At 39.3% G+C, this 12,409-nt stretch overlaps 1 protein-coding gene across 1 annotated transcript in view; it reads right to left on the bottom strand.

The window, feature by feature from the left end:
• The window catches only part of ARHGEF33 (Rho guanine nucleotide exchange factor 33), a 46,679-nt gene extending 35,325 nt beyond the window's left edge, over window positions 1-11,354 (bottom strand). Inside the window, exons 1-4 of the mRNA XM_024753556.1 lie at window positions 11,330-11,354; window positions 9,655-9,704; window positions 1,207-1,371; window positions 778-899 (exon numbers count right to left, since the gene is read on the bottom strand). Coding sequence (XP_024609324.1) covers window positions 778-899; window positions 1,207-1,371; window positions 9,655-9,704; window positions 11,330-11,354 — 362 coding nt within the window. The remainder of the gene's footprint in view (window positions 1-777; window positions 900-1,206; window positions 1,372-9,654; window positions 9,705-11,329) is intronic.
• Window positions 11,355-12,409: the final 1,055 nt, after the last annotated feature.

The raw sequence follows: 12,409 nt of genomic DNA, 5'->3' as shown, positions 1-12,409 counted from the left end.
AATTAAAAACAGTTAAATACTAGCAGTTCGCATGACTCATTACCAAAGCTGGAGAAAAAAAATCAAACATCTACAAATCACCTTCTAATTGTCATATCCATATTCATATTTTTCTGTTACTGGCTTCCCTGTGGTCAAGCTCTTCACAGAGTTTACAGTGGTGTCAGTTTGCTTGGGATGATGTACATTCTCTTCACAAACCAACACAAAGGTAGCAGGAAGGAGCAGGTCCTCAACTGAAAACAATGAACCGTTCTCCAGGGTCACACAAATATTATTTCTATTTTAAATCTGATAATATTAAAACATATAACAATGAAGATTATGTCTATTTATTGGTGAAGCTTTACTTGGTTCAACCTGGTTGAGATATTGTTTAACATAAATTTATTTTCAATGGTCAAAGTCAAATAATAGTATTAGAGAAATTTCAGAAAACTAATAAAGAAAATCACTGGTGACCCCACTATCTTAACACAGTCGTCATTTAAATATATCTTTCTAGTTGTTATTTTACATGTTTTTACAGTTGACATTAAATTCTACATGGCACTTTACATCCTTTTCATTTAACTTCCTATTGTATTAAGTGCGTTTTCTGTTACCATTCATTTGTAGTATTAACCAACTTTTATGCTGCCTAGCCTCCATCACATGCTGGCCCATGGAGCCCAGTGGCCAGCTGTACACCAAGAGTGGGGAAGGTGTTCCTGGTGCCTTTGTACAAGCCGCTGCTTACAGGTTTGCCTTTGGTCAATTTTTTGGTCAGACACTCACTTGGCTTTAACTTTTCGAGATTCTCTTCGCTTCTCCTGTTGAAGCTGTTCAATTTTCTGTTGCATTTCTTCTTGTTTGGAAGTGATGGCCTGGATCATTGACATGGCATTGCTCAGCTCTTCCTAAAAAATAAGAATTGATATGTATTTAACCTGGAATATGAAGTATATCTAGTACACAGTAAGCTTTTAATACATACTTGTTGAGTCAATGAATGAGAGATAACAATTTTACTTCTATTGTAGCTTCTAATTTTAACACAGAGATCCAAGAAAGTAAAAACATGATATAGATATTTTTCCATGAAAATTAGTGAATGGGTCAGAGGAATACTCTTGTATTTGGTTGCTAGGCAAAAAGGCAAGTTTTCTACTTCTGTTACTAAGACCAGGAATCTCTCTTGAGCAGGGAAATAGAAGAGGGGCCCACCTTAAAATAGTTCAATGAATTCTTCATCTCAGTAACTTTTTCTTCCATGGAACATCTGCAGCTCTTAACCTTCTCTTCCAAAGCATATTCTCCATGTTGAATTCTTGACAGTTCTTGCATTGCTTCTGTGAAGCCAGTTTTGAGTTCAGAGGCTAGAGCCTGCAACTAAATAATACACAAAGAGTGAATTCAGTTTGCTATAAATGGTATCACTGACACCTCGGACGTTTCTCTTGTCTGAGAAATCAGGCTCTTGAACATGTGCAGAACTCATTTACTAGAAGACTAAAGTTTGGACAACTTAAGGAAACCTTGGCCCCATTCATCTAGGAAAAAGAGGATCTTCTCTATATCACACGTGCTGAAGTTTGATAGTGACAAGAAAGCAAGCAATTTTAATTCAGTTGGCAAGTGCTTCTGCAAGCTACTATTTATTCTCACACTTTTGATTAAAAAGAGATTTACTTGAAAAGCAACATATGCGTGTGAAAGACAGTGTTGATCTGTAACTCTTCAAATTCCATGAAAGAAGGGATGTTGAAGAAATTCAGATATTTTTTCCTTAAAAAATGAAATGATAAAAAGAGTAATAATTAAGCATATCTGAATATTTCTTTGAAAGGGAATAAGTTGTTTTTTTTTTTTTTTAAATATTCTTCGATGATATCATGGAAAAGGAGATAATGGTATTTCCAGTGGCAGGAAATAGCTACAACAGTAGAAGTTCAGCACATTGATAGTGATGTGAATCGTCTTCAGCCATCAAGCCCAGTTGTGTAGGAATGCACACTGGATTTTTATTGTCAACTTCCAACCATGAAAAGGGTGTCAATTTTGGAGTCAGATAGGGTATAAATCCTAGCATTCTCCTACAAGTACTAAAACCTCAGCCAAGTTGGTCAACCTCTTTGTAGCAGTTTCCTCATTCATAAAATAGCTGTGATAACATTTCACTAGGCTGTCTTGAGAATTAAATGAGTAAATGTAGGTAAGGTACCTGCCACAGCATATGCTTGATACATAAAATGTGTTCAAGAAATTTTAATTCTTTTCCCCCTTTAAGTAGCAAATCAGAAAGTTAAGCACAAACAGAAATGTAGAGAAAATGGAGCACTTCTAAAGTTCAGTTTTATTTATTTATTTTTGCGGTACGCGGGCCTCTCACTGTTGTGGCCTCTCCCGTTGCGGAACACAGGCTCCGGACGCGCAGGCTCAGCGGCCATGGCTCACGGGGCCCAGCTGATCCGCGGCATGTGGGATCTTCCCAGACCGGGGCGTGAACCCGTGTCCCCTGCATCGGCAGGCAGACTCTCAACCACTGCGCCACCAGGGAAGCCCCAGTTTCATTTATTGAATAAATGAAAAAAGCATTTTCAACAGACAGAAAGTTAAGATAATAATAACAATAAGATAATAATAACATTACTTTCATGATATTTATGATCTTACACTCTGCTAAGCAGAGGAATGCTTAGCTCCAGATTGCTTTTTACAACAGAACTTTTTAGAAGGTTTATTCTACAATTAAAAGTATCCACCAAGTATGCTTATTTTAAAGGGATGGAAATTAAAGTCCAGGTACCTTAACAAAATTTCTTCAAATGTGTATATCTAAACACTTTTAGAACCTGATTATCCAAATGGTTCCAACTTGCAGTGGCATCTCCAATTATAAAAAGACTTACTCTCCTACACCGTATTTTCAAAATATAGGGTCTTGTGGCTCACTGTGCTTCACAAAGTTTTCTTTCGAGGGCTAGGAGGAGGGGGAAATATGAGGAACCAAAGAGGTCATTCTGAGGGAAAAAGCACGCCCTGTCAAGTGTTTGGAGCTGAAAGATTGGGAAACAACGTGAGCAATCTGTTTTTCATTCCAGTCATTTTTAATTTTAATTAATCTCTGTGATGGATTTCAGCATATGTCCTAATTCAGTTGTCATGATGGATTAAGTCACCAGTTCAACTACATCTGATCTGGTCATTTTCATTATATAAATTCATCTTCTGTGAGCAAAATGAAATCGATGGCCATATAAAATCAAAGCAAAACCTAGGCAAGTTTTAAAATTGAAGGAAGGAAGCCTGACATTCATTCACATTTCCTGCTTGAAAAAAAAAAAAAGGGAACCACTTTCCAACAGAAATAGGTTTCATTTTCACTGCTCCCTTAGGTGGATGTGTAGAGTTTTCCCCAGGAGGCAAAAGGAAGCAGCAGGGCCCTGGGGAAAGGATTTTCCTCACCTGTAGAACCCCAGTTCTCAAAAAATTAAGAATTATCAATACATTTCACTAACAGCCAGGTTGTATAGTATAGGGACTTTGGGAATTCTGAAACCACTTAGAGCTATGAGCCCATTTCCTTTCCATGTATTACTTTGAGCTCCCTAGATACCTGCCACTGAAGTAACACTACTGCTTTATAAACAGCTTCACAAACACTGATCAGCCAGGGAGCGGATGCCTTAGGGAATACAATCACACACCTGAGACAACAGGTCATTTTTAAGGTGCTTGGGGCTCTTAAAATCTTTAGCTGCTACAGACTGGTTTTCTGGTACCAACTTGCCATTCATTTGTGAATAAAAAAATACTCTGAAGACATGGACTTGTCTTTTTTCTGCTCTCTCTGCAGCTTTCTTATTTGACAGCCCGCAGCCCACCCCCAGGATTAGAAATGGGTGTCTACCTTGTTCTCCAGCGAGTTGAACACGTTCCTCATCTCGTTGATTTTTTCATGAAGCTGCTCTAGAGAGGTTATGATCCCTCCATCCTGCCGCTGGAGGCGGGCTCCCACTGGAGGCAGGTGCAGGGAAGACTTGTACTTCGAAGCCTACGGTCCACAGAGGGCATCTTAGGCTCAAATAAATAGGGGAGGGGAGTCCGAATTCTTCCTATTTCATGCTCTTAATTTCTGTCTCTCAATTTCTTTTACTTTCTTGGCTTCTTAACTCTTCTCAAGATGAATTTTAGTCAATGTCTTCCCATTTTTTTTTCCACCAAAGATCCCTCAAACTAAATTTTCATGAATTATGTAAGTTGTTCCAACTTGTTTTTTACACAGACTTCTCTCTCCTTCCTTTCTGTCCCATTATTAAGGTCAGAAGGCTGCTATGAAGCAAATTCAGGGACTGGGCCTGTGCCTTGAGAACTCTGCAAAGTCATAAATGTCAAGATTTGAGAAATCTCCACAAGATATGCCAAATTCCTGCAGCACCTGTCTAAAGGCTCTACAGGAGCAAAAGCCCAGGTATTTTGAAGTAGCACATGATGGCAAGGATGGCAAGGTAACTGCTTTGGCTTCCCCCTAAACTGCGGCTGCTACAGAAGGAAGAGGTTCTTTCTGCCAGCTGCCACTTCCTAATTGTAGGCCTCTGTTAATCCAATGCAACAAACTAATCCATTGCAATTAACTTGCAACAAATTAATCCATTGCAGTGATTTAAAACACAAAGTAGGTGAGTCATTTGATCAGTCAAGAGTAAATTTCCCAAATCTACTCGTCGACACTCCCTGCAGAGGTTGATCCTTAAAGTCATTCTCACAGGGCACTATTGAGGCGGCTGTGAAGCCCATTGGGCTGGAAATTTATCTTATCCATCCTTGGATGCACCACAGGTCTAGCAGAGTTAACCTCTCTGGAGTTAGGAGGACATTCCTCAATGCTAAAAAGAGACTGAGGCTCAAACAGGGCTTACAAATCCTAGAAAATGTTCAGTGGCAGTTTTGATGATGAAACCTATTACTGCAGGACTGGTTCCCATAGTTTTTCAGTTAGAGTTTCTTTGGGTATATAACTCATTTTCTTAAATTATTTTCATTACAGAGAAAAATAAAGAAGAAAAAAGAGAGTCACCCCAAATCTCATTAATATAACCATTAACATTTTGGCATATTTCCTTGTAATTTGTGCTGTGAATATAAATGGAGATATTTATATTGTTGAAATCACACTAAAGATATATTTTGATTCTGCCCTCCCCTTTTGTTTCTTTTGGCTAACATTCTTATAAGCCCTTTCCCTTAGCCTTCAAATTTTTATCTAAGTAGGTGTTTTTAATGGCTATATAATATTCCATCCTACAGATGCGCCAGAGTTTACCTACCCATTCACCCTTGTTGGAAATTTTTGTTGTTTGTAATTTTTTTTTTTTTTTTGTGATACGTGGACCTCTCACTGTTGCGGCCTCTCCCGTTGCGGAGCACAGGCTCCGGTTGCGCAGGCTTAGCGGCCATGGCTCACAGGCCCAGCCGCTCCGCGGCATGTGGGATCTTCCCAGACCGGGGCACGAACCCATGCCCCCTGCATCGGCAGGTGGACTCTCAACCACTGCGCCACCAGGGAAGTCCTGTTTGTAATTTTTCAATATAAAATAATGCATTGGAATAGAATGCTTTTTATTTTTTTAATTATTTATTTAATTTTTAATTAATTTATTTTTTTTGCGGTACGTGGGCCTCTCACTGTTGTGGCCTCTCCTGTTGCGGAGCACAGGCTCCGGACGCACAGGCTCAGCAGCCATGGCTCATGGGCCCAGCCACTCCGCGGCATGTGGGATCTTCCCGGACCGGGTCACGAACCCATGTCCCTTGCATCGGCAGGCAGACTCTCAACCACTGAGCCACCAGGGAAGCCCCTAGAATGCTTTTTATTTAAAGATTTGTATGTATTTCAGGTTATTTCCTTAGGATAAATTCCTAAATATGAAATTACTGTGAGTCAAAGGATGTTAGGTTGTATTGACCCAAAGGGCAATCTACTGTATTAGAAGGAGACAACATATTTAATTAATTAATAATTATACAAAATCTATTTGACCAGAGGGTTTGAAAAGTTATAACAATATGGTTGTATATTCTTAGAAACATGCTGTATGATGTGCAATGTCCTAAATTAGCGTATTCGGAGAAACATGTCTCAGACAAGATGTGTGAAACATAGGTAGTATAATTGGTGGAAGCTGAAGAGTCTACACTGCTAAGGCTACAAGCGAGGCAAAAACACAGCTGGAGTTCAAATCATTAGTGTGAGGGTTGAGCTAGAAGAAAATAGTGCAGTTGCCACATCTGTTGCCTTAACTGGGGACACCCGACGCCCACTTCTTATGTTAATGGAATCATAATTTTAGAATACATATTCAAAATGAAGTAATCAAGGCTGAAGCAAGACAGTGTGACTCTGGAGAAGATATTGGGGTGGACTTTGAGAGGGCCATGTGCAGTGGACCAAGGACAGGAAGGAAAGGGGACAGACTCGCGTTCAAATAAAAGGAAGTATACTAAGCTAAGGAGCAGTCAGCGTGTCCCCACTGATTCACCTGGTCCACAGTAATTCTACCTGGAATGAACTGGGAGATGGTAGTACTCATTCTCCTGTTCCCTTCTGTGACCCGATTTAGGTCATGGTACCTTACTGTTACCAAGGAGGTCACGTCCATTGAACGAACAGGGAACCAATTTGGGGTACAAACATTTTAACACTTTTTCTGCATTTTAACTATTAATTTTCATAAAAGGTTCCACCAATTTACACACACACTCATCAGATATAAATACTATTAATTACTGTATTTTTTAATTTGCTAATTAGGTAGTCAAAAACTAATACTCCTTGTTTTAATCATTGTTTCTTTGAGCTTCAACCTTTTCTTCCATGTATTAGCCATCTGTAATCTTACTTTGGGAAATTACATTCTTTGCCCGTATTCTACCGGGGTTTCAGAAGTTTCCTTTTTATTAATTCTATGAACTATTTATACATCATTAAACCTCTGTAATATTTTGGTAGGAATTTTTCCAATTTTGTTATTTGTCTCTGAATTTGTTGAAAATATTTTTACATTGGGAACATTTTTAATTGTGATGTGATGAACGCTCTAACCTTTCCCTTGTGATTTCGTCCAGTGCTTTTTTACTTAAAAAGACATTTCACATCCAGAGACAAAATAAATATTCACTAATTCTAAACTTTTATGGTTTTTAAAAATATTTAATCCTTTCATCCACTTTTGAGTTTATTTTGATTAGAGTATGAATTGAGAATCACTTCTTTCTTTTGCAAAGAACCAGACAATTTTCCAAATACCATTTGGCACCAGCCTACATGACTGCATCAGACCTCTTGGCTCAAAGCGATATATACATCTCACGATATTCATTCATTCATTCAACTAATATTTATTGAATATGTGTTGTGTTCCAGGCACTATACTTTATTCTGAGAGTTCCACAGAGAGCAAAATGTACTAATCCCTGCCCTTGGAGCTTACATTCTAGAGAAGGAGACAGACAGTTAAAAAATAAATAAGCAAGTTAATATTTACTATAATGTCAGGTACGGGTGGGGGAGTCTATTGAGAAAATAAAATAAGGAGATAGAAAATGACTGAAACGTCGTATGTTGCTTCAACTTTCGATGTCACAGGTTTTTTTTTTTTTTTAATATTTATTTATTTTGGCTGCGCCGGGTCTTAGTTGCGGCATGCTGACTTCTTCGTTGCAGCATGCATGTGGGATCTAGTTCCCTGATCAGGGATCGAACCCAGGCCTCCCACATTGGGAGCGCAGTCTTACCCACTGGGCCACCAGGAATTCCCGACACTTCAACTTTCATATTTTGCTCTCCCTTTTTAGTATAGATTGTATCTATTATAGTTAATTTCTCCCTGCATCCCTCCTTCCTCTTCCTCTTCTTCTTTCTTTACTTCTCCACCTTCATCTTCTTTTGGTTAAATGTTGCTTGGAGTAAACAGACTGGGGCTTAGGAGACATTCTTTTAAAACAAGGATGGGGTTGTAATCACAGCATCACAGAGGTCATATAGGCCAACTTCACTTCTACTGCTTCACTTGTTCCTCTGTGAACAGATGTACTTGGATTTGTGATGCAATAAGAGAATGAGGCCACCCCCACTGCAGCTATATTTAGCCAACATTCAGGGAGTGACCTACATTAAATCTATAATAGACTTTAAATCATACCTGAGTTTAAAGAGATAGTCACACTCATTCAAATGCCATACAAAGGTCAGATGTTAACAGAGGGGAGGTGGGCGGGGAAGGCTTTCGGAGGTCTTGGACAAGTAAAGCATCAAATCAGCACTGAGTGAAGACTCACTCTGGTTTCCAGACCTTTGTTCAGGCTAGTCCCTCTGCCTGAAATACCCTCCCACATATCCACTTACCAATGATCAACTCGTCCTTAAATGCCTGCTCCAAATCCTTCAGTCAATATTAATTCATCCCTTGTCCATATTCCATAGAATTTTATCAATACCTCTGTTATAATTCTTCCAACAGCCTACCTTGTATGAGCTATTTATTGTATGGACACTTAAAAATCAATGAGAATGTCTGTTTTATCTCCCGTTAGGCCAAGCAGAAGACTTTGCACATAGTAACTGCTCAATAAATATGCATTAAATTGAAATGAAGCTGTTTCCTTTGCCCCTTCTCATTGCTGGTCTGGTTCTAGGAGCAACATGTTAAAATGTTTTCATAATCCTGTGCTGGCTTGCCCTAGTTGGGTCCACAGCAATGATCTCTTGCATGATATTTTTGGGAACTAGTTGTTAGTTTCACTTTACTGTTACTTAAACTCAACAAATCTAAATTACATTTCCCCCAAGCTACCTGCTCCTCTGGATTCCTGTATCTCTATTTGGGAGACCACTCTTTTTCCTAGTTACCAGGGCTTAAAACCTTAGAGCCAACTTTGAAATCACCTTTTCTCCCAACCCCCATCAAGCCCTGTCAATTCTTTCTTCCTTCTCATGTATTCCAGATAACAATGTCTTAAGTCTAGAGAGGAGCATGGGTTTCCCTAACCCAAGCTACTTTTACATTACAAATTATGTCAGAATAATCTCTATGATTTTTAAGGACAGAAATTTACTTTAAATCACATGCGGAAGATAGAAGCCAAAGAAATGCTATGTAGAGAGCCAACAGCCCAATGTGACCCTTGTTGCAAACATATTACATAAAATTTTGCAGAACATTTATCTCCCTTGTAAATCAAATTATTCCCATTGTTTAAAAAGAGATTAAATTTTTTTCTATTATCGTATTTGAACACTTGCAATATTAACCCCCTTTTATTTTCAGTTCTCCCTGCTAAAATAAGAAACTAAGAAAAATAGATCTCTCACTCCTGACTGAAATGTTATCGCACAGTGTAATGGCCAGGTTGATGGAGGCAACAGGAAGAAAAGCAGCATTGATGTGGGAGTGGTGGTGCTGTAATTTATAAACTGGATAGGTTGTCCTTCAGTCATCAGTTTTCTCAAAAGTACAATGTGAATGGTACTCTCGTCCCTGCCTATCCCACAACCTTAAGTGAACAAATACAATGATATATGTAGAAGCTTTTATGAGTGCTAAAAAAATTTATACGTAAAGGACAGTCATCACTGTGACACATAGGAGAGCTCAAAACAATCTGTGTCTTTACCTGGTAAATCTGTGTGGAAGGATTATTCATCGGCTTATGTTCATTCTCTCCTGTAGGGAGAAAGAGCTTTGTTTAATCAACACAATTCATTCTGTCCCTATTCTCTTCAGACACATGCAGGGAATAAGGGGACTTATAGGATCCTAAATCCGTGCCTGCATGACAGGAAGCCAATGATTCAACCAGAACAGAAGATAAATTGGTGTAGGTGATTTTATATTACATCCTAATGACCAAACCATATCTACCTGATGTAACTCTTATAGTAGAAAACCATGCTCTACCGTGGTGGGGAAGTTTCTCAATCAAACTGAATGACGAGTAATCATTAAATAGTCAGAAGGGAATGCCCATGAAGGGTCTTTCTCTTATTTTGGGGGCTGACTGAGGTTTACTTGAGGGGAAGTCAGGAAGGCATCTATTCAGTCCACAGTCAGGAAGGCATCTATTCGGTTGTCACTTTATTGTTCTCAGGAGGCCTCTATAAAATATCCCTTACTTCTCCTGCCTCTGATCCTTGCTAAACTTCTGAACTTTGCCCTTCTGTCACTGCCCAGATCAGCTAAGGGAACCTTGCCATCCTCCTGGACAAGAGGGTTGATAGAAGGGAATTGTCAATGCAAAGGATCTGGGAATGATGCAGGCAGAAAGAAAACAATACTGTCAACACCAGAGACTGTGAAACACAGGTCAAACACAAAGGAAGTAGTAGGTTATAAATACCATTTATACCTAGGGAGGAAAAAAGGTTGGCCTAGAATGTACCTTTTGGAATCACATTGGTTGGCTCTGAAGATGAGGCAATCCGTGTAAAACATGCAGCCCACATGAAGCCCTTTACTCATCCACTTAGCTACATCTCCTTTGTATGAATTGTATGAATCGAATCACATTGTATGAATCAAGCAGTTTATAGATGAAACCCCGGTTGCAAATATTTGGTTGTATGAATGTGTATATTGTTCTCCTAAGACATGCGGGTATAGGGAACCCTTCCTTAGAGGAACCAGCCTTGGTATGTTAAGTTCATAAATAATACGTAACCTCAGCCCAGAATTTATACACACTGAGGTCTGTCCCTATAAAATCCAGATGGTTTGAGATTACCAAAATTCCCCACACAAGCTTGAGTAAAGATTACTTAGCCCATTTTATGCTATGTCCCAACAGCCTGGTATAATGTCAAGAACCAGAACTTGGGAACAGAGACCAGGCTCCCAAATCAAACGTTGATAGGTTGTGGTTTGTAGCCTGACTTCTCTATGACTGTTTCTTCACCTGTCTATTGGAGATGATAATAGAACCTACTTTTATATGGTTGATTCTATATGGTAAAGATTAAAAGAGAAAGCCCTATGTTTCTAGGCCAGCCTAGGAGGTGTTGGATGTCTGTTAGTTGAATATGTATCTCGGCCTTATTCAGCAGGTCGTTCTGAGGCAGTCCTAAAGTTATTGCTAAGAAAAGTAACATAACTACTCAAATTGTATGTATACATGTCGCATTTCCTGTTTCCCCAGCACCAAGTCTATGCTCTTCGTGGTCATTCTACTATGATAAGGAAATGAGAATAGTCAGGTTAACATATTATCATGTTTTGAGACAAGGGCAAGACAAGCCCACAACCTACATTTCTTAAATCCTGAACCTTAAAGCAAGACATAGGAGAAATCTAACCTTGCTTTGTTTTGGTTTTTTCCATGGTGCCTGTTACTTCTCTCCTCCAGCTTATTCTTCAACGTTGCATCTTCATTGTCCCTGGATCAGGCCATCCCCTCTTCCCCGGACCTGTCAGTTGAAATCAAGCGTAAGGGAACAGGTGAAGTGACTGGATTTACTTTATGTGTTAACTTTAAAAAACTGAAATGAACACAGCTATTAGAAGCAACGGGCGTTGTGCGCAATTTCAGAAGAGTGAAAATATTGTTGAGTAAATATTTAGCTTAAAACCCAAAGGTAGGGCTTCCCTGGTGGTGCAGTGGTTAAGAATCCACCTGCCCATGCAGGGGACATGGGCTCGAGCCCTGGTCTGGGAGGATCCCACATACCGCAGAGCAACTAAGCCCATGTGCCACAACTACTAAGCCTGTGCTCTAGAGCCCACGAGCCACAACACCCACGTGCCACAACTACTAGAACCTATGCTCCGCAACAAGAGAAACCCCCACAATGAGAAGCCTGAGTGTAGCAACGAAGACCCAACGCAGCCAAAAATAAACAAACAAAGCAAATAAATAAATAAATTTATATTTAAAAAACTCAAAGGTAAATATCTTGTCGACAAGTATGAAATTCATTACTTAAAATTATGGTAGTTTTTAAGATACTATTTTGGGGATCAAATAAATTAATTTAAACCCATTGATTTTATTAGCAGGGTATAGTTTAAGGAAATTAACTTGAGCAGGCATAAAGGCTAATATATCTGTTTCTATTTAATTAAATAGTAAGTTCCTTGATGGCCTTATCCCCACTTTCTGCATCTGATAGACTTTTTTACACCAGGAGATGCTTGTCAAATGTAGCCTGGCTGCTGTGACCATTAGACATGAAACGGCCGGTTCAGAATGAAATCTAACAAGCAAAAATAGTGTTGTGGACATTGGCCCTCTTTTTATCCATCTAGAATTTCCAATGATTGGGGAATTCCCCAACCTTATGAGGCTTGATCGGAGGCCTCCCATTATATAGAGGCTGAAAGTGCCAGGTTCTCCTAGCCTCCCTTGCAGCTAAGGTATGATGGGCACATGGTACCAC

The sequence above is a fragment of the Neophocaena asiaeorientalis genome, unplaced genomic scaffold, assembly GCF_003031525.2.
Source record: "Neophocaena asiaeorientalis asiaeorientalis breed wild unplaced genomic scaffold, Neophocaena_asiaeorientalis_V1.1 scaffold171, whole genome shotgun sequence".
Classification (NCBI taxonomy): Eukaryota; Metazoa; Chordata; class Mammalia; order Artiodactyla; family Phocoenidae; genus Neophocaena; species Neophocaena asiaeorientalis.
Note: the sequence above shows the minus strand (reverse complement) of the source record. Positions and strands in the feature narration are given on the sequence as shown.